Raw genomic sequence first — 24688 nt, forward strand, 5'->3', positions numbered from 1 at the left:
GTTGAAGTCATCAATTTGTCCCTTGACACGGGGACATTCCCAGAGGAGTTGAAGGAAGCAGTGGTGTGTCCACTCTTAAAGAAAACTTCATTAGATCCTTTAGACCTAGCCAATTGCCGCCCAGTTTCAAATGTTCCATATCTGGGTAGGGTAACTGAGAGAGCGGTTGCTGAACAGCTTGGTAGGTTTCTGGGGGAAACATCGGCTCTAGATCATAGCTGTCAACCCTCCCTGCTGTTTCCCAATGCTATAATAAGGGAATTTCCCGCAAAAAAGGGAAAGGTTTACAGCTATGCTCTAGATCCATTTCAGTCCGACTTCCGTCCTGGTTTTGAGACCGAGACGGCTTTGGTTGCCCTAATGGATGATCTCCATAGACAACTGGATCGAGGTGGGTCAGGACTGCTGATTCTTTTAGATCTGTCAGCAGCCTTTGACATGGTCGATTATGATCTTTTGGACCACCGCCTTGCCAACACGGGGATTCAGGGCACAGCCCAACTATGGCTGCGCTCTTTCCTCTCCGGTTGGGGACAGAGGGTGGCGCTAGGGAGGGAGATGTCTTTGCATCACTCCTTGGTGTGTGGAATGCCGCAGGGCACAATCCTCTCCACAATGCTCTTCAACATCTTTATGCGCCCCCTCACCCAGATTGTCCGGAGATTTGGGCTGGGTTGTCACCAATATGCTGATGACACCCAGCTCTATCTGCTGGTGGGCGGCCACTCCAACTCAGCCCCGGACACGCTGACCAGATGCTTGGAAGCTGTGGCTGGATGGCTTTGCGGGAGCCAACTGAAATTAAATCCCTTGAAGACAGAGGTCCTCTGGCTGGGTTGGGATGGTATAGGGCGGGCAGACCAACTCCCTTCTCTTGAGGGGGCTCAATTAGTCCCTGCGCCTTCCATTAAGAGTTTGGGTGTAATCCTAGACTCCTCTCTTTCCATGGAGGCGCAGGTTACAGCAACAGTTAAGGTGACATTTTTCCATCTGCGCCGTATTAAGCAGCCAGTGTGGTGTAGTGGTTAAGAGCGGTAGACTCGTAATCTGGGGAACCGGGTTCGTGATCTGGGGAACCGGGACAACCAAATTTAAACACTAATCCGACACATAGCTGTGAGGCATTTGCGAGCTTTTTTGCGGAGATTAAATGGTTAAAAGGGAGATGGGGTGGGGGTAGGAGGTGAGAGACCTTGGCCCCAACTCCCAACTTCCTCCTGCCTTCACAAACTGAAAAATTCACAAATCGAATGCCGGTCAGACATGAAACTTGCCCCCTTGCCCATATCATGGCAGGTTCCCCAACACAGAGACAGTTTTTGTTTTAAGCGTAAAGCAGCTCTGGGAAGTGGGGGGGGGGAGTACATTGGTAGCATCAGGGGGAACCAGCTGATCAGCAGGATTCTCTTGCAGAAACACCCCCTACCCCTGAGTTCAAGCCAGGAAAGGAAAAGGCTATGAAATGCTTCAACCGCCAAAGTTGCTGTGAGGATGGCGAAAACCAGAGGAGCCCATTTGCCAACTGGGAAAATTCCAACCTGGACCCGAATACAGCAACCGATTATGCCATATCAGGGTCTAGCAGAGCAACATGTGGCAGCCATATATCGAGGGAGGGGGAGGGGGGAGAGTCAACGAAACATGGCTGTAGTGCAAGCCACAGGCCTTTGTTATATACCGGGGTAGGGTGAGCCCGCCCCTGGTGGCGCATGCCTGCTCACGATTCGCTGACCAGTTACCCAAGCAGCAAGCTTAGCCCAGAGTCTTAATTTGTCCCTAAGATAAGCCTCTGGACCTTAATTGGACATGTCATACTTTTAAAAAAAACAAAGATCCGGGGGGATCTGGGAAATTACGGGTTGATTACCTTATCATCTGTTTTAGGAAAACCGGTGGGGAACATTATTAAAGATACAATGAACAAGCATATAGAAGAACAAGCTTGGTGGAGCAGAACCAGCATGGCTTCTCCAAAGGTAAGTCCTTCCGGTTGAACCAGTTTCCCCAGAGACCACCAGGCTATACATTCACAGCAGACCAGTAACCTCTCCTTTGACTCCTCAGTAACTTGATGGCTGAGACCAAGGTTATCATTTTTTATTGGGTGAGCCTATTCAATACAAGGTTTCATGTCACTGCACAGTTTTCTGACCCCAAGGAAGCCAGAGAAGTCAGCTGTGGTGCCTGTTCAAGGTGAGGAGTCTCACGGAGGGGCTCATCCACTCTGGAGTCCAAGTTACCCTAGGACAGAGGAGAAAGCATCAGAAGAGCCTGGCAGCAGGATCAGACCAGTGACCCATCTAGCCCAGCATGCTGTTCTCAAAGCGGTCAAATGTCCCCAAGAACTTCTGGATAGGCTGCCTCTGGAGGCCCCACAAGAAAGAAGATTCCACCTAAACATTAGGAAGAACTTCCTGACTGTAAGAGCTGTTGGACAGTGGAATTGGCTGCCAAGGAGTGTGGTGGAGTCTCCTTCTTTGGAGGTCTTGAAGCAGAGGCTTGACAGCCATCTGTCAGGAATGCTTTGATGGTGTTTCCTGCTTGGCAGGGGGTTGGACTGGATGGCCCTTGCAGTCTCTTCCAACTCTAGGATTCTATTCTATAATTCTATGAACATAAGAGGAGCCCTGCAGCTCACAGATCAGGCCAGTGGCCCATCTAGTCCAGCATCCTCTCCTCACAGTGGCCAAACCAGATGCCCACTATGGGGAGCCCAGGAGCAGGACCTGAGCACAAGAGCAGCCCTCTCTCCACTTGGGGTCTTCAGCAACTGGTATCTAGAGACATGCTGTCTCCAGTAGTGGAAACAGAGCCTCGCCCTTGTGACTGGTAGCCCTTGACAACTTGAATTTGTCTAAACCTCTTCCAAAGCCATCCAAGTTGGTGGCCATCACTACTTCTGGGAATGTTTAAATATGCAGGTCACTCATCCCAGATGCCTGTTGGTTACTAACTAGCCATGGAAACGAACAACACAAAATAATTGTGTTGTATTGTGGGGCGGATCATACCCAAGCGATTGTGGACACAGACACGAGCTTTATCAGCACTCTTATTAGCGGTGCTTCCCAGGCCACCTGATGCTCATTGTTACCATTAGCTCATCTCCCCAGCTTTCATTTTTTAAAAATTAAATAAAACAACAAGCCGCTAGCCCTTGCGGAACCCAAGGGAGGTGGCTTGGTGAAGCATCTCCAAGTGCTCCGCAAAGAGATTGGAAATATAAATAAATAACTATGTGCCTTTGGCATCAGGTAGGCAATAGTGCTCCATAACAAATTTGTTATGCCTCTCCCTTCCAACACGCCAAGCTCCTGGCCTAACTCCCTTCCCGCCACAGCTCTGCTGGGGGCCCTGCTCTGAGTGATGGGCTTGGCACCTGCTGGCTTCTCTTACCAAAAATGGCTCTCGTGCATGCGTGGCCACAGCCATTGCTGCAACACTTTTGCCCGCGTGGACAAGAGGCATCACTGCGACAGCGTTCGTCGCATGTCCCAAATCCAGTGGGCCGCGGACACCGTCCAGGACGCACTGTAAGAGAAAAATGTGACTCTCATACTGGGATGTTCTACAGGGGTTTCGATTTCCAACAGGTAGCAAACAGTGGAATGAAAATAGAAACTCCACACAGCACTATGAAAGAACGCTTTATTTTTGTATAGAATAAAAAGGTAAGGTTGTCATCACGCAGCACTTTGCTCAAATGCCAACAGGTAATGCTGTGAACTACAGTGTGATAACTTCTGAGAGTGCTGGCAAGCGAGATGGGGGGTGGGGTGGAGGAGAGAGATGCAGCTGGGAGAACAGCGCAGGCAGGACCTGGAGGAATGCTTCTAAGGATAGGGCAGTGGGGCCTAAGGGAAGTATGGGTGGTCTGGTGAGCTCTAAGGGTTAATGAGGTGTAAGGGGACAGGCAATGGTGAGGTGTCACGGTGCAAGGTGTAAGGTTTGGTGAAATATCAGGGGAGGGCAGTTGGATAAGAGGGTGGGGGCTGGGTGGGGGTAGGATGGTAAGTGAAGTGAACAGGGGTACAACCCCTTGGCCATCAGCAATGGGGTGGAAATGAGAATTTGGACTTTGGAAGATGAAAATATAAAGGTATGGAATGAATACTGCACGTATGATTGAGCTAACAAATGTGGTAAAGAGAGTAGACAACGGATAATTTATTGGTGTAATAAGGTACAATATAATTGCAGAGTTGGGGGGGGGGACTCCTAAGGTAATCTAATCCAAAAGTGAGTGATTCAGGAACCGCAACTAAAGAAGATGGAGTGGTGTGGGGCTGGGGGCCTCAACGCAAGTGGTTGTGGACAGAAATACAAGCCTGGCCTGCATTTTCTTCCGGTGGCTCTCTTCCCCGGTGGGCTGGATTTTATCCAGATTCTAACAATGCTCTCTGGGACCTGTTTTCTCATGTAACCCTGGCTCTCGTTCAAAACAGGAGTGAGGGGCCTCCAGGTACCTTGGCCTCCCCATTTTTCCTGCGAGGCCATCTTGGCCAAGTCGCGCCCACCTGCCCTGCCCTTGAGGTCATTTGTAAAGGGAGCTGCAGGGCAGGTGAAAGCAGATCTTTCCCAGCCGGTTGCCATGGACGTGCTTCATGATTGACAGGAGGCACCAATCTGCCTGATGTCACTATGACAGTCGGATGATTGAGCAGGTGGTTTGTTCCAGCCACACATCACAGTTGGCCCTTGGGATCATGGAGAGAGAAAGATCTGGCCCACGTGGCCAAAAGGTTCCTTGACCTTTCTTTGAAAAGGAACTTTCTAGTCCATGGAGAACCTGTGACAGGAGGCCAAATGCACCGCTGCCATACCAACCAATCATTTTGTGAGAAACAAACCTCCCGCCTTCCATTGCCCATGGCCAATGAGAGGAGTCACTGCTCCCTTCCAAGATGCCCACTACTGCTCTCCTGGAGGTCCCTGTCTCAGCAATGGGCTTGGCACCCGCTGGCTTCTCTCACCTTCAATGACTCTTTTGCAAGCAAATCCACAGCCAGTACCACAACACTTTTCCCCAGGGCCGCAAGACTCATCGCTCCTGCAGGTGATTGCACATGTGCCAGGACCATTAACCTGGGGACACCGTCCAGGACGCACTGCAACAGAGGAAGATGACTCCCACACCACAATGCTGTGGGAGCTTTCTTTTCCACAAGCAATGAAGCCCGTGAGCTGAGAGTTCATCCCCCGGAATAAAGACCTCTGGTCAGAACAAGCACAAGCCCATGTGAGAATCCAGGGCAGCCCCACTCAGCCCCCCATCCCAAGACCTAATGGGGTATCAGAATCTGCTGGAGGGCTAATGCTCTGAGCCCTTCCACCTTCTACTCAACCAGCTCATATGAGAAGATAAAACCACCTATCACAAAGACACCGACACAGTCCTCAGTGGCCAGCCTGAGGCATGTACTGGCAAACAGCTCTTACCATCAAAAAGTTCTCCCTAAAATTGAGTCGGAATCTCCTTTCTTTCCGTTTGAATCAATTGCTTCAGGTCCCCACCTCTGGAGCAGGAGCAAACAAGCTTGCTCCATCTTCTATGAGACAGCCCTTCAGATATCTGAAGATGGCTATTATGTCAACTGTCAGGCTTCTCTTCCCCGGGCTAAACATACCCAGGGGCTGGAAACCAAGCCTTGTGAGGAACGGTTGAGGGAGCTGGGTATGCTTAGCCTGGAGAAGAGAAGATTGAGCGGTGACATGTGGACCATCGTCAAATATCTGGAGGGCTGTCGCATGGAAGTTGAAGCAAGCTGGTTTGCTGCTCCACCAGATTCAAATGACAAGAAAGGAGATTGTCACTCAACATTAGGAAGAGCTTTCTGATGGTAAGAGTTATTCAACAATGGAACAGACTTCCCCAGAAAGTGGTGGACTCTAAGAAGGGTGGAGACAGGTTGGAGCAGGTTCCGAGGAAGTCTGTGCAGATGGTCAACACCGCCAGAGGAGGAGGAAGCCTGGCTGGCCTGGGATTCTGCCCTTACCTTTTTGTCCAGCTGCAGATGGCAGCTCAACACAGATGGTGAGGAGGCCCATGAGGAAGAAGAGGAGTAAGAGCTTGGCTTTCATGATGCTGTTCCTGGTGCAACTGGCAGAAGAGTCTGGATGCTGTGGCTGATCTGGGCCAAGATTTAAACCCTCCGTTAGAGAGAGAGGTGAGCACAGCCCTTGGTTGGGCAAGAGGGAACTTCAGCAACAAAGGTGACAGTTGGCTTTCATCACTGGAATGGCATAACACAAAGAGTTACACTTGTGCAAGAGAACTGTCTCCCCCCACACACACACACACCCTCCCCAAATTTGCCCCGAGATGTGCAGAATGCAATTCTCAGAGTAGGAGCAAGTGAGCATCTCCTCCGGCAAGGATAAAGAGTTTTTCCTAAAATCGATGTTAAGGTAATAAACTAACTGCAAGGATAGAATCATAGAATAGAATCATAGAGTTGGAAGAGACCACAAGGGCCATCCAGTCCAACCCCCTGCCAAGCAGGAAACACCATCAAAGCATTCCTGACAGATGGCTGTCAAGCCTCCGCTTAAAGACCTCCAAAGAAGGAGACTCCACCACACTCCTTGGCAGCAAATTCCACTGCCGAACAGCTCTCACTGTCAGGAAGTTCTTCCTAATGTTTAGGTGGAATCTTCTTTCCTGTAGTTTGAATCCATTGCTCCGTGTCCGCTTCTCTGGAGCAGCAGAAAACAACCTTTCTCCCTCCTCTATATGACATCCTTTTATATACAGTATTTGAACATGGCTATCATATCACCCCTTAACCTTCTCTTCTCCAGGCTAAACATACCCAGCTCCCTAAGCCGTTCCTCATACGGGATCGTTTCCAGGCCTTTGACCATTTTGGTTGCCCTCCTCTGGGCACGTTCCAGCTTGTCAGTATCCTTCTTGAACTGTGGTGCCCAGAACTGGACACAGTATTCCAGGTGAGGTCTGACCAGAGCGGAATACAGTGGTACTATTACTTCCCTTGATCTAGATGCTATACTCCTATTGATGCAGCCCAGAATTGCATTGGCTTTTTTAGCTGCTGCATCACACTGTTGACTCATGTCAAGTTTATGGTCTACTGGATCCTTTTCACATGTACTGCTCTCAAGCCAGGTGTCACACATCCTGTATTTGTGCCTTTCATTTTTTTTGCCCAAGTGTAGTACTTTACATTTATCCCTGTTAAAATTCATCTTGTTTGCTTTGGCCCAGTTCTCTAATCTGTTAAGGTCATTTTGAATTGTGATCCTGTCCTCAGGGGTATTAGCCACCCCTCCCAATTTGGGAGTCACCTCTCCTTCATTGCACAAAAAGGCTGCTTGCTTAGCAGGGACCCTGTCAACAACATGTTTCTTTTAAATGCCTAACTGGGGTGGGGGAGAGGGGGGACTGCAAAACAAGCCCAGCCCCTTAGATGGGCTTTGTCACCCATGCAGATGCTGCCACCAGTGCCCTCTCCCTGACCTTCAGAGGACCAGGAGACATACAGGAATTCAGGGGGTCTGAACCGGTGGTGGTTGATCAGGAACTAGACTGGCTAGCTAGTTCCTGATCAACCATGAAGATATTCACCCAATGTGCACCAGAATGATATGCACGTATTCACATAGAAAATAAAGCATTTTCTGATTAAATATAGGGAGAAGCAAGGAGGAACTCAAGATTATGAGGACATAGAATCATGAGAGTAATACATAATTGTGGCTAAAAGCAGTTAGGAATTTGCAACATAAGCAGAAGTTGAGCTTAGCACACAGAGAATGCTTGAGCAAGATTTTTAAGTGCAAAGTTGACACACACAGACTTTTGGGTAAGGGCCCTTTGATAAATGTCTAAATAAGGAGCCTAAACAGTAGTAATAGTAATAATAATATAATTTTATGTCTACCCCGCCCTTCCCAATCCAAAAACCGGGCTCAGGGCGGCTGACAACAAATATAAGACAATGATTAAGACAACATAAAAACAGCGAAAAAAACAGCATAAAAACAAACATCAGTGGGATCATCAGGGAGGAATTTTAATGTGGGAATCCAGAAGGGTTTCTTCAGAAAAAAAGGGAAGAGGAAAAGGAATAGGAATAGGGGATCAGGCTAGATTGAAGGCCAGGCGGAATAACTCTGTCTTACAGGCCCTGTGGAAGGAGGTCAGGTCCCGCAGGTCCCTAGTCTGGTGGGACAGAGTATTCCACCAGGTCGGAGCCAGCACTGAAAAAGCCCTGGCCCTTGTGGAGGATAATCTGGCTTCTTTGGGGCCCAGGACACTTAAGCTATTGTTATTTGTGGACCTTAAGATCCTCTGTGGGGCATACCAGGAGAGGCGGTCCCGTAAGTATGAGGGTCCTAAGCCACATAGGGCTTTAAAAGTCAGAACCAGCACCTTAAACCTGACCCAGTACTCCACCGGGAGCCAGTGCAGCTGGTAAAGCACTGGATGAATATGCTCCCATGGCAAGGTCCCCGTGAGGAGCCTCGCTGCAGCGTTCTGCACCCGCTGGAGTTTCTGGGACATTCTCAAAGGCAGCCCCGCGTAGAGCGAGTTACAGTAGTCAAGCCTGGAGGTGACTGTTGCGTGGATCACTGTGGTCAGGTCAGGGCGGGAAAGGTAGGGGACCAACTGCTTGATACGGCGCAGATGGAAAAATGTCGCCTTAACTGTTGCTGTAACCTGCACCTCCATGGAAAGAGAGGCATCTAGGATTACACCCAAACTCTTAATGGAAGGCGCAGGGACTAATTGAGCCCCCGCAAGAGAAGGGAGTTGGTCTGCCCACCCTATACCATCCCAACCCAGCCAGAGGACCTCTGTGTTCAAGGGATTTAATTTCAGTTGGCTCCCGCAAAGCCATCCAGCCACAGCTTCCAAGCATCTGGTCAGCGTGTCCGGGGCTGAGTTGGAGTGGCCGTCCACCAGCAGATAGAGCTGGGTGTCATCAGCATATTGGTGACAACCCAGCCCAAATCTCCGGACAATCTGGGCGAGGGGGCGCATAAAGATGTTGAAGAGCACTAGGGAGAGGATTGTGCCCGGCGGCACTCCATACACCAAGGAGTGATGCAAAGACATCTGCCTCCCTAGCGCCACCCTCTGTCCCCAACCGGAGAGGAAAGAGCGCAGCCATAGTTGGGCTGTGCCCTGAATCCCCGCATCGGCAAGGCGGTGGTCCAAAAGATCATAATCGACCATGTCAAAGGCTGCTGACAGATCTAAAAGAATCAGCAGTCCCAACCCACCTCGATCCAGTTGTCTATGGAGATCATCCATTAGGGCAACCAAAGCCGTCTCGGTCTCAAAACCAGGACGGAAGTCGGACTGAAATGGATCTAGAGCATAGCTGTCAACCTTTCCCTTTTTTGTGGGAAATTCCCTTATTATAGCATTGGGAAACAGTAGGGAGGGTTGACAGCTATGTATATAGCAGTGGGGAACAGCAGGGAGGGTTGACAGCTATGATCTAGAGTTGATGTTTCCTCCAGAAACCTACCAAGCTGTTCAGCAACCGCTCTCTCAGTTACCTTACCCAGATATGGGAGATTTGAAACTGGGCGGTAATTGGCTAGATCTAAAGGATCTGATGAAGTTTTCTTTAAGAGTGGACACACCACTGCTTCCTTCAACTCCTCTGGGAATGTCCCCGCGTCAAGGGACAAATTGATGATTTCAACCAGAGGGGCCAGCACGACGTCTTGGCACACTCTAATCAGCCAAGACGGGCACAGGTCGAGGAGGCAAGTGGTGGGCCTACTGGCTCAGAGGAGTCTGTCCACATCAGGGGAGAGTATCCCATCAAAATGGTCCAACACTGGACCTGAAGACAGTCGAGGGGCCTTCAGGTCCATTACTGTATCCAAATTGGGAGGAAGGTCATGGACTTTCTCCGCAAAAAAGCTCGCAAATGCCTCACAGCTATGTGTGTTTAAATTTGGTTGTCCCCTTAGGGACGTTAAGGATCTGATTATTCTAAAGAGCTGTGCCAGGCGAGAGCTAGGGATGCAACGGTAGCTGCGAAGTAAGATTTCTTAGCAGCTTTCAGTGCCATCTCATAGGCTTTCATAAGCATCCTATAAGATGTTCTTGAAGCTCCGTCGCGAGTCTGTCGCCATACTCTCTCTAGCCGTCTGAGGTCCCACTTAATTTTCTGTAGCTCCTCGGTAAACCAAGGGGCTCGGTTTCAGTGGGGTCGCAGAGGGCGCTTAGGTGCAATCTCATCGATGGCCACCAAGAGTCGGTTGTTCCAGTCTTTGACAAGGTCATCTAATGAGTCACCAGGGGGAACAGGGTCCCACAAGGCCTGACGGAATCTATCAGGATCCATCAGCCTTCACGGGCGAGCCCAAATAGGCTCGCCACCGAAGCAGGGGAGGAGCAGGAAGTCAATCTCGGCTTTCAGAGTGTAGTGATCAGACCATGGCACTTCCACAGAGGGAAGCATTATCACATCTATGCCAGCACCAAAGATCAAGTCCAGCTTGTGGCCTGCTTGATGAGTGGGGCCCAAAACAAACTGGGAGAGTCCTAGTGTTGTCGTGGAAGTCACTAGGTCCAGAGCCTGTGAGGACGGAGCCGCATGGGCATGGACGTTGAAGTCTCCCAAGACCAATAGGTTTGGGAACTCCAAGGCCCAGCCCGCCGCCACCTCCAACAGGTCTGATAGGGTGGCTGCTGGTGCGCTGGGTGGTCAGTAAACCAGCCAGACAGCCAAGCTCTCCTTGGTGCCCCACACGAGACCAACACATTCAATGCCGGAGATCGCCGGTGCTGGCAGAGCCCTGAAAGGGCAACCCTTTCCAAAGCAGTGTCTCCAATGTTTAACCACCCGTGCCTTGCCGTGGACACCAGGCACGTTCTCATAAATCATGCAGAGTCCAAATAATGGGGAATGAGGCAGATATGTAGAGTACTACTAGCTACTTTTATTACTAACTAAGAAAGAGTAAAAAGCATCATCATCATCAACAACAACAACAACAACAACAACAGTTACAGCAAAACATCCGTTCCCCGTGTTTCCAACAATCTGTGCTGGAATGTATAAACATAGTCTTGTGACTATGTGACTGCACAGTGAGAGGATATAGAAACCAACATCCTCCCCCTTTCTATAAACATCATTGGGCAGTGTGTTAGTACAAACCCAGTCTCTGTACACAGGTACAGTGTTGTTCCCTGGGAACAACCTTGGACAACAAATCAGCAGGAATCTCATTACCTGGCATGTAGGACACTGTTACGAGTCCATTCTGTACACATTCTCTAGCACGTTGTAATTTCAACTGCAAGTGCTTTGTGCTTTGCTTACAACTTTTAGAAGTTATAAACCTGTATCGGACACTTTACAGGATGTCTTTACACAATTGCAACAACCATTCACAATCTATAAGTGAATATGACAGAGCTTCACAAGAACCTAGGCACACTGTTGTTTGCTTCTTGCACGACCAGTCAAACAGACTCTGGTTGTACATGTAGCAAACTCCAGAAGTGCTTTTGCTATCTGTGGTGTCGCTTCCAAAACTTGCATAAGCAAATATCTCAAGACCTCCAGACTTCTGACTAGTGAATCTCAGTCTAATGCACTCATATTTCATGGTGTGTGAGGAGGTCTCATGATAGTCTTCTCCTGGTACCTGTGAGAAACCTCTGGCAACCAATCTGGCTTTGAGTCTTACTACTTTGCCATTTTGGTCTGTCTTCACCTTGAAGACCCATTTGCTAGATAGTCATGTAACCAACCTGTATGTAAAACCTTGTTAGTATTCACAACACAAGTTTCATCCTGCACAACAGCAACAGAATCATCATAGGTCAACAAGAATAAACCATTCACATAATCAGCCTGCAAAACGTAATCATTGTTCTTGGTGATGGTGCATGTCCTCTTCCTGAAGGAAACATTAATGTCCTGTTCAGTCAGCTACGAGACGCTCAGTAGATTATCTGCAGAACCTGGAACAGAAAGAACATTACGAATTAATGCATCCAAGCTCTGAAGCACGACTGTTCCAATGGCTTCACTGGAGATCGTTTGACCTCATTGCTTGATGAATCATTCCCTTCTGTGGAGTAAAAGTGACAAACAAATGACAACCCTGACAGATGTGTTTGTGGCAACAGAATCTACAATGAAGAAAGATGGTGACTGTCCAACCATCTCGTCCTCTGTCTTCCCCTTCTCCTTGTGCCCTCCAACTGTCCCAACATCAGGGTCTTTTCCAATGAGCACTCAGGGCTGATTTCCTTCAGAATGGATAGGTTCTCACTTCCATACATTACTACTGGGAAAACCATAGCTTTAACTATACGGACCTTTGTCGGCAAAGTGATGTCTTTGCTTTTTAAGATGCTGTCTAGGTTTGTCATTGCTTTTCTCCCAAGAAGCAGGCGTCTTTTAATTTCATGACTGCTGTCACCATCTGCAGTGATCATGGATCCCAAGAAAGTAAAAATATCTCACTGCCTCCATTTCTTCCCCTTCTATTTGCCAGGAGGTGATAGGACCAGTGGCCATGATCTTAGGGTGTTTTTTGCTGTTGTTGAGTTTGAGACCATATTTTGCGCTCTCCTCTTTCACCCTCATTAAAAGTTTCTTTAATTCCTCCTCACTTTCTGCCATCAAGGTTGTCTCATCAGCATATCTGAGGTTGTTGATATTTCTTCCGGCAATCTTAATTCCGGCTTGGGATTCATCCAGTCCAGCCTTTCGCATGATGAATTCTGCACATAATTTAAATAAGCAGGGGGACAATATACAGCCTTGTCGTACTCCTTTCCCAATTTTGAACACATCAATTATTCTATATCCAGTTCTAACTGTAGCTTGTGGTCCACCAAGACCCCGGGATCCTTTTCATGTGCACTGCCCGTAAGTCAGGTGTCCCCCATCTTCTATTTGTGCATCTGGTCCTTCCTGCCTGTTGAAATCCATTTTGTTAGCTTGCACCCAGTTCTCCAATCTGTTAAGGTAATATTGAATTCTGATTCTGTCTTCTGTGGCATTAGCTACCCCTTCGAGTTTGGTGTCATCTGCAAATTTGATGAGCATCACCTCCAAGTCAAATTTGATGAGCATCCTCATCCAAGTCATTTATAAAGACATTAAACAACAAGGAGCACAGGACAGAACCCTGCAGCTTGCCATTTTTTCCAGGATGACGAGAAACCATTAATGAGTACTCTTTGGGTTCGGACACTAAGAGGATGCTGGAGTGGATGGCAATTGGCTAGATCCAGCAGGTGATTCTTGTGTTATTTTTGATTGATTGTCACGGGGAAATTATCTGGACCAGGATCCAGCTGCACCCACACACTCAAATCTGCTTGGCTTCTGTCCCAGCCCAACCCAGGAGAGGCGGGGGAGAGGGAAGAGGATATATGGCTGCCAATCAGAGCCTTGAGCACCATTCAGAGCCCCCTCCCAGCATGACGTCCACCAGGTTCTCCTTCTTCTTTGTGATGGGTCCCTGGCTCATCCTCTGGGCTCTGCTGCCATCCATGCTATGTAAGTTTGGGGATTGCTTGGAGGGGCAAAGAATCAGGAAGGCATGGAGTCGGGCAGTCAGTTTAGGGTATTTATTCCCTGCCTTCTTCACGGATGGGATTCTAAGTAGACACCCCTGCCCTGTGCGGCTGCTGTGCACCTGGCTTCAGCCAGTGGACCTCAGGGCTCCAGCGAAAACCAAACTAGCCCCTGAAAACCTCACCTCATCTCTGAGCAGAGGGAGGTGGAGGGTGCTGCAGTTGGTGGTGGTAGGACCTCTGAAGGACAGTATCTGATGGGCTTTAGCCTCCTGGAAGAGAGAAGCCGACTCCAGCACTCTCTTACTTCCGAAGGAGCCTGCATCCAAGTGCCTGCATGCCATGTCTTGTGGGGGAAAGGGAAGGTTCAGGAAGCCAAGCGATGGTTCATGCAGCCTTTGAAAGGCTGAAGGTGGCAGAGCTTGGGTTAGGGGGTGCTTAGGTGCTGAAATCCAATGCAGCTTCCAAATTAGAAGAAACCAAGTCCCAGCCCACATTCAGGCATAGCAGACGATGTCAAACCCTTTGGAGCAGATGCCCAGATCCTGCACCGATGCCCAGATCCTGCACTATCAACCTCAGAATAAAGATGCTTTGAAAGTATTTGGGGGAGCGTGGGGCTTCCATATTCTAGCAAAATATAATGGAAGAATGTTGTGCATCCACCACCCTCTTCAGCTCGGGGGGGGGGGGGGCAGAGCAGAAAAGAGGGGTCTCCTTTTGTATTATTAAAACAACGGGTTTTCTTGCTTTGCTGTGGGCTTGGGAGAGTGCATGCAAAATCCTTGCTTTTCTAATGGTGCCATGTGGCTGCCCTGCAGGTTGGCAGAGGAGCATCAAATTTCCTAGTAGGGAGGAGAATGAGATCCAGGGTGCTTAAACATGAAGCTTGAAGAGAAACTCACACTGCTCAGAGTCCTCTGGGAAGACTACACAGAGGCTCCATTCAGGGTGGATAATACTCCTTCACTCAATGCATATTTGATCCATGGAACTCACTGCCACAGGAGGAACTGATGGCCACCAACCTTTAAAAGTGGAATGGGCAAATTCACGGGCGAGGAGAAGGCTATCAATGGCTCCTAGGCACGATGGCTCGGCTCTGCCCCCAGCGTCCGAGGCCGTAAATGCCTCTAAATACCAGTTTCTGGGAGCACAAGTAAGGACAGTCAGTGTGGCTCCCAGGTCCTGCTCAGAGGCTTCCCATTCGAGAGATCTGGTGGTCAAGTTGAGAACAAAGTGGAACGTCTCCACCTCCATCGTTCAGCCCGGACACTGAAGTCCAGTGCCGAGGGCCTTCTGGTGGTTCCCTCCCTGCAAGAAGCCAAGTTACAGGGAACCAGGCAGAGGGCCTTCTTGGTGGTGGCTCCTGCCCTGTGGACTGCCCTCCCATCAGATGTCAAAGGAATAAACAGCTATCTGATGTTTAGAAGACATCTGAAGGCAGCCCTGTTTAGGGAAGTTTTTTAATGACTGATGTTTTAATGTATTTTTAATCTCCTGTTGGAAGCCGCCCAGAGTGGCTGGGGAAACCCAGCCAGATGGGCGGGGTATAAGTAATAAATTGTTGTTGTTGTTGTTGTTGTTGTTTGATGCTGATGGTAGTGAAGACATCAGCGCCAAGGAGTAGGGCACCATCATAATGAGCAATTACCTTTTTTTTCAAATAATATTTATTGTATTTTCCAAAAAAAACCAACAACAAATACACACTCAACAAAGAAAAACAAAAAACAAAATACAAAAACATCCAAAAATAACCACAAAAAATGCATCATCATACTAAAAATCTCCATTTTCTTATCATCTTTTACGGACTTCCTCCTATTTCCCCTTATTTGCGTCCCTTAAGAATATTTTACGTAACTTCCAAATTTAAGTTTCTCACATATTTTATAAATACTATTCAATCTTTAAATTAAAACAATTTAAATCTAAAACTATTTATATCTAGAACAAATTCCAAATCTATTTCTATAATCTATAATTTCCTAGAATTCTCATTATTTACTTCGAATTGTACATTTGACAGCCTATCCTTCTTTTACAAACAAAAATTTAATTTTAAATATTACAATACTTTTTTAGATACAATTTAAATTTTCCCCATTCTTTCTCCACCGCGTCGTCTCTCTGATTACGGATTCTCCCGGTCATCTCTGCCGGCTCCATATACTCCAACATCTTCATCTGCCATTGTTCAATAGTAGGTAGCTCTTCCAATTTCCAGTTCCTTGCTATTACAACTCTTGCTGCTGTTGTGGCATACAACACTAAATTTCTATCACATTTCAAAATGTCTTTACCTAGAATGCCTAACAAAAAGGCTTCAGGCTTTTTCTTAAAGGTATATCTAAGAATTTTTTTCAATTCATTATAAACCTTTTCCCAAAAGTCCTTCACTTTAGAGCACACCCACCACATATGAAAAAAAGTTCCTTCAGATTGCTTACATCTCCAACACTTATTACTTAAACCATGATGCATTTTTGCCAATTTAACAGGGGTCAAATACCACCTGTAAATCATCTTCATAAAGTTCTCCCTTAGTAAGCTGCACGCCGTGAATTTAATATTTTGATTCCACAGTCTCTCCCAATCCTCCATCATAATGTGCCCTAAGTCTTTTGCCCAGTCAATCATTGCCGATTTCACCAACTCATCTTGTGTATGCCACCCCAATAACATCTATTAAAATTTTGTATTTAATCCTGGGTTTCTTTCCCTGCCAGATAAATTTCGTTAGATCTTTCTGCCATCTTTTAAAACACTCCATCTTATCTATAATTAGCAACGACTGAAACAAGAATAACATTTTTGGCAAAACATTCATCTTTATCGCAGAAATTCTACCTAATAATGACAATTTCAATCTAGTCCACATTTCTAAATCTCTCTTTATCTCATTCCACACTTTCTCATAGTTGTCTCTATATAGGTTTAAATTATTTTCAGTCATATTAACACCCAAGTATTTTACTTTCTTCACAAAGCTAAGCCCTGTTTGTAATTCCAGTCTTGTGCTCTCTTCTTTACTCATATTTTTGGTTAAAACTTTGGTTTTAGTCTTATTTAGCTTGAAACCTGCGACCTGCCCAAAATGTTGAATTGTTTCCAGTGCACACACTGCACTGTTTTCTGGATCCTGTAGGGTTAAAACCAAGTCATCCGCAAACGCTCTCACTTTATATTCTCTTTCTCCCACTCTTATTCCTTTAATGTCTTCATTTTGCCTAATCATATTTACCGTATATACTTGAGCATAAACCAACTTTTTCAGCCCATTTTTGGGCTGAAAAAACCGCCTTCGGTTTATGCTCAAGTGAGGCGGGCGGTGGGGAAGGAAAAGCGGAGAGAAAGAGCTTCTATCTGCTTCCCTCTCCCCCCCACGCCACCGGGAAAGGCACAGGGGACCTGAGAAGCGTCTTCTCCGTTCCCCCTCCTGTGCCTTTTGCAGGAAAGAGCTTCTCTCCACTTCTCTCCCCCCCCCCCCACAACTGACAGAGGGGAAAGCATTGTGCAGCGCTCCGCAGCACAGCGGGGGAGGGAGCTGGGGGCACTGGCTTGCCAAGGGTTAAAAAGGATTGAGTGGGATTCCTAGAGAGGTCAGGAAATACCAAGCCCACCTACAAAAGGAGGAGGGGGCCTTTGTCTCTCTCTTCTGCATGTGCTGCATCCCTGGCGCCTCCTGAATCCAGTGAGTCTCTGCTCATCTTGCAAAGGGTCCATTGGGAAGAAGAGGGGGGTCCCTGGGATGAAGGGGAGGGTGCATGGAGGACCCCCAAGTCAAGGAACAGAGCCTCTTGCCCCCCTCCTCTCTGCAAAGCCCAGGAGGATGCAAGGTCACAGGAGCTCTGCAACTCTTATCTTCCTTTGGATCCATTCACCGCTTGGCTGTTTGGGAAGGGAGGGGTCTTTGGGGAGGGAAGAAAAGGGCCTGAAAATAAACCCCCTCAGATTCAGGAATCAGTCCCATTTATTGATAGAGGTTGTAGGGGGATGGAAATATTGGACATAAAATACACCAAAGAAATAAAAAGGAAAGCCTAACTATTGGAAGAAGGGAGGGGGCAAATAAAAGAAAGCGCTTATTCCTGTGGTGCAGAGTCAAGCCTATGGAACTCCTTGCCCCAGGAGGCAAGGCTGGGACCAGTGCAGGGAGGAGGAGAGGCTCTGCTCAGCTTCAGTTGTGAGGGCTGAACTCTTGTCTCCCCAGCGATGCTGCTGAATCTCAGTTGCTGGAAGGAAGTGCAGAAGGAGAGAGGGGCTTTTGGGCCCCAGTCCTGCTGATGTTCTGATATTTGGGGTGCCAAGTGTGAGCCCCTGAAGCTCTGTTTGGGGATACAGATGAGGAGGAGGAATCCAGTTTTGAAGGATTTTAACTCTTGTGATTTACCGTAGCTTGGTTGCTGATTGAGCTAAAGTTTTTGCTTACTGTTTTTCTTAGAAATAAATATTCAAAAACATTTAACCTACTGATGCCTCAATTAACGTAATTTTATTTATTTTTATTTTTGAAATTTACCAGTAGCTGCTGCATTTCCCACCCTCGGCTTATGCTAAAGTCAATAAGTTTTCCCAGTTTTTTGTGGTCAAATTAGGTGCCTCGGCTTATATTTGCGTCGGCTTATACTCACGTATATACGGTAGTAGGACTTCCAGGACCGAAATGAAAAGTAATGGGGATAGAGGGCACCCCTGTCTTGTTCCCTTCTCAATTCTTATTTCCTCTGAAACCACATTGTTAACAATAATTTTTGCTTTTTGCTTTTGATATATTGCACTTATTCCGTTCATAAAATTACCTCCCATCTCCATTTTATAAAAGTTTTGTTTCATAAAGTTCCAAGAAATGTTGTCAAAGGCCTTCTCCGCGTCAACAAACATCAAAATGGCTCTTGTGTTGCTTCTCTTTTCCAATCTTTCTAGCACATCCACTATATTCCTTATATTTCCATTCAGGTGCCTCTCCGGCAAAAAACCTGCTTGATCATTGTGAATGTACTCCTTCAACACGCCCTTCAGTCTCTTGGCCAAAATATTTGCAAATATTCTATAATCCACATTCAATAAGGAGATTGGTCGGTAATTTTTGACTTGTGTTTTTTTCTGTATCCGGCTTTGGTACTTCCAAGACTCTGGTGCCCTCCTCCCCTGTAATATTTCAATGCATACTTCCATCATTGGTTGAATCATCCAGTCTTTTAAAACTTTATAGTATTTCGCTGTTAAGCCATCCGGTCCTGGAGCCTTATCCAATTGCATAACTTTAATTGCTTCTTCTATCTCTTGCTTTGTAATAGGGAGATTGAGCATAGTTTTTTTCTCCTCTGGTATCTTACGCATTCCATTTTTCTCCAAAAACTGTTGGATCAAATCACTGTCCTGTTTTTCTCTCTTATATAATTGCTTATAAAATTTCTGGAAACATTTCCTAATGTCCTTAGGATCTTCAATGCTTTTTCCATCATCCATTAGACTTGTAATAGTGTTCTGTTTCTGACGCTTCTTCAGTTGCCAAGACAATAGCTTCCCACACTTATTTGCCGATTCAAAGGTTCTCTGTCTCAGCCATTTAATTTTCCACTCTATTTCCTGGTTTATCAAATTTGAAAACTGTACTTGTAACACTTTGATTTCTTTTTGTATCTGTTGATCTTTTGGTTTGCATCTCAATTTTTCCTCCTTTTCCTTAATCTTTGCCAAACATTTTTCTTTCTTCTCATTTTGCTCTTTCCTTCTAATTGCATTTTGCTGAATCAGAAAACCTCTCATTACCACTTTGCTTGTGTCCCAAATCACCCTCTTTTCCAAATTCATTTTCAAATTAATTTCAAAATAGTCTTTTAGGGTTCTTTGGGCCTTTTCAATATTTTTTTCATTTCTTAGAAGCGAATCATTCATCTTCCATCTGAATGAGCCTTGCAAAGTTAATTTTAATTCCAATTGAACTGAGTTATGATCCGAACAAGTTTCTGGATCTATCGACTTCCGGCGGCTGACGCCATTGCGGGTGGTCGTGGGTTGCTTCGGCTGCGAAGCACCCAGTCCATCCTGGGGGTTAGGAGCCCCGCTACCGCAAAGCGGGGCTCCGGTTGGGGTGCGGGAAGAGCGTCCCGCTCCCTGGGCTCCCCGGCTGTGCCCGTTGTGGCTCCGAACCCTTCCCCCGCTCCCCCTGTAAAGGGGGAGTGGGGGTGAAGGGGCGACGGAGCCGGGCTATAGGGGACATGCCCCAACCGGGATGTAAATGCGGCGACAAAGCCTGTGATGAGCGTCTAAGTTCTACCTGTCTTTAGTGAGTGAAAAGAACCCAGAGGCGGTGAGTAATTGATTGACTCTTTGTATTTCTGGAACGATCTGGGGGAAAGAAGAAAGGCAGCCCGCCTCCCTCCCTTCGGCAGATGAAAGGAATTAACTCTTTAAGTGACTGCTGCTACACTAATTGACAGAAAGTATCTGGAAATTGAAAACTGAGACTGTTGAGATTTCCCTTCGGGGGTTAACTGGGGAAAAAATATCTCCATTTGAAGTTTTGGTCTTTATACTCCGGCATCGGAGAAATGGCGGCGACTTGGACTTTCGTGGGAAAAAACTGAAACAAAGGAAGGAAGAGACAGGAATTGAAACTTGATACCCACCCTTCCCCCCAAGATGCTGGACTTTGCGCTCGCGCTGATATTGAACTTTGATTTGGAGGAGGAGGAAATGCTCACTGTCTTTCAACTGGAACTGCTTAATCGAAAACTACAAGTCTTGAGTGGAATTGTAAATGGAAAGAACTTATTTTCCACAGAAGAGGCTTTTCAAAAGTTCTACACAATGGAAACAAACTTTTGCAAAGAGCTGGGAGAGGTGCTTGAAGGATGGTCTGAGATGGCTGGGCAACTCCGAATGGAAGGGGGGCCGGTTTCTGGGGGTGGCAGCCCTGGAACGGGAAAATTTACAATATCCAGACTCCGAGGTGGCAGCTCGGAGGCAAGGGACATAGAATTAAGATTTCTACAAGAAGAAGAAGTATGGCACAAAGAAATGGAGAAACCCAGAATGGAGGGGATGAATATCCTGAAGCTCGATGCAAGGTTTGTTGTGAATGCAGCCTGGATCTGTGGACATCCAGAAGAAGATAATTGGAGATCCGGTTCTGGTGAAAGACAGAAAAAGACAATGGACAGAAGGGGAGTGGGTTGAAGTAATAAATGTATAATCTGAATGGTCTGCCATGGTATCCGAAATCGGAGTGTGAAGTCTGTTAATTACAAGTTTATTTTAAATAAGTAAGGAGATATTGAATTTTAAGTTAAAAGCAGCATGATAAAGGATAGAAGAAATAAGTTTAGCTATAAGAATATTTGGTTAAGATTTAGGTTATAATGCAAAGATTAAGACAATTGTGTTTTTTCTTTTTAAGTAAAGTTAAATTTTTTATAGAGAAAAGTTGTTAAGGAAATAGTATATTGATTTAAAACCGAAGGTGTATAGGCGGGGGAAGTCAAGCGTCAAGATTCAGAACTAGAATTTTTTTTTTGTAAGGTATATAGATAAGAAGAAGAATCCTGACATTATGTGTATTTGTATTTGTTTTGGTATTTGTAGGTGTGGGGTTGGGTTTGTGTTATATTATGAAAATGTCAATAAATTCTGTTAAAAAAAAAAAGTTTTTGGATCTATCTGTACCTTAGTGATTCTTGGTACCAAATCCTTTGTAATCCAAATATAGTCGAACCTACTCCATGCTGACACCGCCTCTGAAAAGAAAGTTGCCTCCCTTTCCAGAGGATTGCGCAGTCTCCATGAATCCATTAAGTCCAAGTTATCTGTCATCTCAAAAAAGGATTTTGGTAATCTTCCTTCATTCGAAAACTTGGTTCTTTGTGACCTATCCATTAATGTGGAGACCACACCATTCAGATCTCCCATACAGATAATTTTGTAGTCCAAATAGTCCAATAAAATATCGTGGATTCTTTTATAGAATTCCACTTTAGCATCATTTGGTGCGTAGATTCCCAGAATTAGAAATTTTTCTCCTTGCACATTCATTTCTATTGCCACATATCTTCCTTCATTGTCTTTAAAAAGTAATTTTGGATTGTACCTTTCCTTTGTATATATCACCACTCCTCTCTTTTTTACTTTGTCTGATGAGATAAAATCTTGTCCTATTTTTTTATTCTGTAGTACTCTTCTGTGTGTTCTCATTACATGAGTCTCTTGTAGACAAATTACATCCAGATTCTGTTTGATCAGTATATGGTTTACCCGGTTCCTCTTGGCCTTTGATTTAAGGCCTCTTACGTTCCACGTCAAGAGTCTTAACGCCATCTTTACTCTTTGTCAGGTATCGGTGCTGCTGCTCCCAATAAATCAACGTCGTCGTCGTCCTGTTCCGGTCTAGCTGGTAGTCTTGATGATGGTAATGAGCAATTACTGTTCCCAACCCTAACCCTGCGGAAAGCCATCTAATTAGACTTTAATTTGATTTTGACCTGTTTTTAGGAGGTAATTTAATTATTGTTTGATTTTATACCAGTGTTATATATCTGATGTTAGCCGCCCTGAGCCCGACTTCGGCTGGGGAGGGCGGGATATAAATAAAAGTTTATCATCATCATCAGGGTGCTGGGCCAGACACCCACCAAAGAGGAGCTGGACGTGTTCATAGAGGAGGTGGACGTGGATGGTGAGGAGGGACTGCATCTGAGGGGGGGTGAAGGGAGGCTGAGAGGGAGCTGGAGGGGGCAACCCTCACCCTTGTCCCCGGGACCCTCCCTGCAGGCAGCAGATCCTTCGACTTCGAGGATGCCTATGGAGAAAGCGAGGACGAGCTGGCCGTGTTCTTCAGCGACGAGTTAGCAAGCGAGGAGGAGCTGGCCGAGTGCTTCCGCATCTTTGACAGGTGAGGCCGAGATGGGGGGGGCAGCAGAAACCCCTCCTGCCTGGAGAAGGGCTTTTTAAAAGGCTGAACAGCTGGGGCAATGCTCAGATCACCCCCATTCAAAGCTCCTTATGGCAGCTGCACTGGCATTGAGTCACAGAACTATAGAACTGGAAGGGATCCCCCAAAGGTCCTCTAGTCTAACCCCCTGCAGCGCAGGAATCGCAGCTAAGGCATCCCTGGCAGGTGGCCACCCGACCTCTGGACAAAAGCCTCCAGCGAAGGAGAGTCCGCTCCACCGTCAAACGACCCTTATTGTCAAAACAAATGTGGTGTGGTATAGTGGTTAGAGTGTTGGATGAGGACCCGAGAGACCAGGGTTCAAATCCTCCCCCAACTCTGCTGTGAAGCTCCCTGGGGCCTGTCACTGCCTCTCAGCCTGACCTACCTCACAGGGTGGTTGTGGGGATGAAGAGCAGGAGATCAACGTAGGCCACCTGGAGCTCCTTGGAGGAGAAAGGTGGACTACAGATGCAGTCAGTAAAGAAGTTCTGTCTGTGGGACTCTGGGTCTGTTGACGTGGATCAGACTGGGAGAGTTCCCCTGGTCAGGATTGCAAACCAGGAAGGGGTGGGCCACCCTTTGTTGTCCCCGCCTGCATTTAGACAAAGGAGAATATTACCTCCTCCACCGCCAACCATCCAAGCTGGAGCACCGTAGAGGGGAGATTTCCCCACCTGCTCTGTCTTCAGCTGGCATTCCCATCCACAGCCCCAATGGAGAGTGATCTGCAGTTGTCACAGAAGCTGCCTCTTCTGTTCCTGGGAGGGTAATTCTGTCCTGTTTTCTTTTTCACCTCCCGGCAAACACTGGCAGCTTTTGAGGAAAGAGGAGCAAATGCCAGGCACAGGAGGTGCCCCTGCAAAGGCAGAAGACTTGGCTGAGTGAAGTGTGGCCCTCCTTAGCAACTGTGAAAGGTGCAGGTCAGGGTCAACTCCACCCCCTCCAGCCTTCTTAAACTGGGGTGCCCAGACCTGGCTCTGATCAGACTGCAGTGATGGGTTTAAATCAGGAGCTCAGTGCTGCCTCCCACAACACTTCTCCTCCCCCTGACCCAAAAACAGGAATGCCGATGGCTTCCTGGACACAGAGGAGCTGGCTGAGTTTTTACGGTCATCTGGAGAGTCTGTCACTGAAGACGAGATTGAGGAGCTCATGAAGGACTTCGACAAAAACAATGATGGCCGGATCGACTTTGACGGTGAGTGGGTCAGGCAGGAGAGGGTGGGGGGTGTGCTGACTGTGGTGTGTGGAGTCAGTGCTCCTTGGCCCCATCCTGCTTCAGGACTGACCCGTCTTCCGTCTCCCCCTACAGAGCTCCTGAAGGTGAGGAAGGAATTGCAGTAAAGCGACTCAATACATTCCTGCAAAGTTGAGGGCCACTGCCACCCGCCAAGCCGGCCCCCTCTTGCCTCTGCTCCAGCCACCAAGCCTCGCCTTTTGAGCTGCCCCCACCCCTCCAGCCCTGTTCCAGCCTGCTGCTCCAACACAGCTCAGAGACTCATTTCGGCTCCGCTTTGGGGGTGCCCACTGACCCCCAAGCCTGTGACGCTCTATTTATAGCACTCAACACGTCAATAAAGAGCAAAGGACTGGAGCTGAGCGTCGTCTGCAGTGGGGACCTGACCCAGACTCTGGGAGGGGTGATGGGGGGGGGAGGTTGAGGGGAGCAGATGGCGGGGGCCTCTGGGTGTGGGTGGACCACAAATCCCAACACCACCACCCCACTTTGCGGGGGTTGGGCTAGATGGCCCTTGGGGTCCCTTTCAAACTCTACAATCCTGTTTTCATGAGCCCCGACCTTTGGGCCAGGCTGGCTCCTGGCAATGAGGGGAGATGGAGTCCAGCAACTTCAAGGGGGCCAATTTGCTGGGAGTTTTGCGTATCTGAATTTGATATGTAAGAAATGAAATCCCTCCAAACAGCATAGAAATGGGTTGAGAATTGATAGCTCTGAGAGACCTTGCGCTGCCAAACCCAGTTCTGTAAAAGTGGGCCGTGCAGGGTTCAAGGTGCCTCATCTAAACCAGAGCCTAGATCACTGCAAAGTGGGGCAGAACGGACACTCCTCCAGAGCCCCAACCCAGCCAAGGGCACAGCTCTCCACTCTGCTGGGCTTTGCTCATGAATCAGTGCCTTTGTAAAGAGTGGTGATGACATAGAAGCCGCAGACACCTCACTAATCCTTCTTGGCCCAAAAGGTGCTACTTAGGAGGAAAGGGATT

General features: G+C 47.3%; 2 protein-coding genes across 3 annotated transcripts; one reads left to right on the forward strand and one right to left on the reverse strand.

The window, feature by feature from the left end:
• Positions 1-2158: 2158 nt before the first annotated feature.
• On the reverse strand, positions 2159-6236 carry LOC117049190 (WAP four-disulfide core domain protein 18-like). 2 transcript variants are annotated; one of them, XM_033153906.1, is made up of 4 exons: positions 5997-6236; positions 4974-5108; positions 3397-3531; positions 2159-2241 (listed from the first exon to the last, which is right to left on the reverse strand). In XM_033153906.1, exons 1-4 carry the CDS (start codon positions 6079-6081, stop codon positions 2237-2239), a joined length of 360 nt encoding a protein of 119 aa, XP_033009797.1. In that variant the 5' UTR covers positions 6082-6236; the 3' UTR covers positions 2159-2236. The 2 variants fall into 2 exon arrangements, with proteins under 2 accessions (XP_033009797.1, XP_033009798.1); XM_033153907.1 differs by lacking the exon at positions 4974-5108 and having other exon boundaries at positions 5997-6231.
• An 8367-nt stretch (positions 6237-14603) lies between these two features.
• LOC117049278 (troponin C, skeletal muscle-like) lies at positions 14604-23810 on the forward strand. Its single transcript, XM_033154016.1, has 5 exons — positions 14604-14687; positions 22127-22208; positions 22304-22424; positions 23528-23664; positions 23779-23810. Exons 1-5 carry the CDS (start codon positions 14604-14606, stop codon positions 23808-23810), a joined length of 456 nt encoding a protein of 151 aa, XP_033009907.1.
• Positions 23811-24688: the final 878 nt, after the last annotated feature.

Source organism: Lacerta agilis, chromosome 6 (assembly GCF_009819535.1).
Source record: "Lacerta agilis isolate rLacAgi1 chromosome 6, rLacAgi1.pri, whole genome shotgun sequence".
In the NCBI taxonomy this organism is placed as follows: domain Eukaryota; kingdom Metazoa; phylum Chordata; class Lepidosauria; order Squamata; family Lacertidae; genus Lacerta; species Lacerta agilis.

Excerpts from the sequence above, each read along its gene's own strand:
- LOC117049278 (XM_033154016.1), top strand. The coding sequence starts at position 14,604 with ATGGCTCCTAGGCACGATGGCTCGGCTCTGCCCCCAGCGTCCGAGGCC. Across the intron at positions 22,425-23,527 it reads TGCTTCCGCATCTTTGACAG|GAATGCCGATGGCTTCCTGG; the intron begins GTGAGGCCGAGA and ends ACCCAAAAACAG. Across the intron at positions 23,665-23,778 it reads TGGCCGGATCGACTTTGACG|AGCTCCTGAAGGTGAGGAAG; the intron begins GTGAGTGGGTCA and ends CTCCCCCTACAG.
- LOC117049190 (XM_033153906.1), bottom strand. The coding sequence starts at position 6,081 with ATGAAAGCCAAGCTCTTACTCCTCTTCTTCCTCATGGGCCTCCTCACC. Across the intron at positions 5,109-5,996 it reads ATCTGCAGCTGGACAAAAAG|TGCGTCCTGGACGGTGTCCC; the intron begins GTAAGGGCAGAA and ends CCTCTGTTGCAG. Across the intron at positions 3,532-4,973 it reads TTGCAAAAGAGTCATTGAAG|TGCGTCCTGGACGGTGTCCG; the intron begins GTGAGAGAAGCC and ends TTTCTCTTACAG.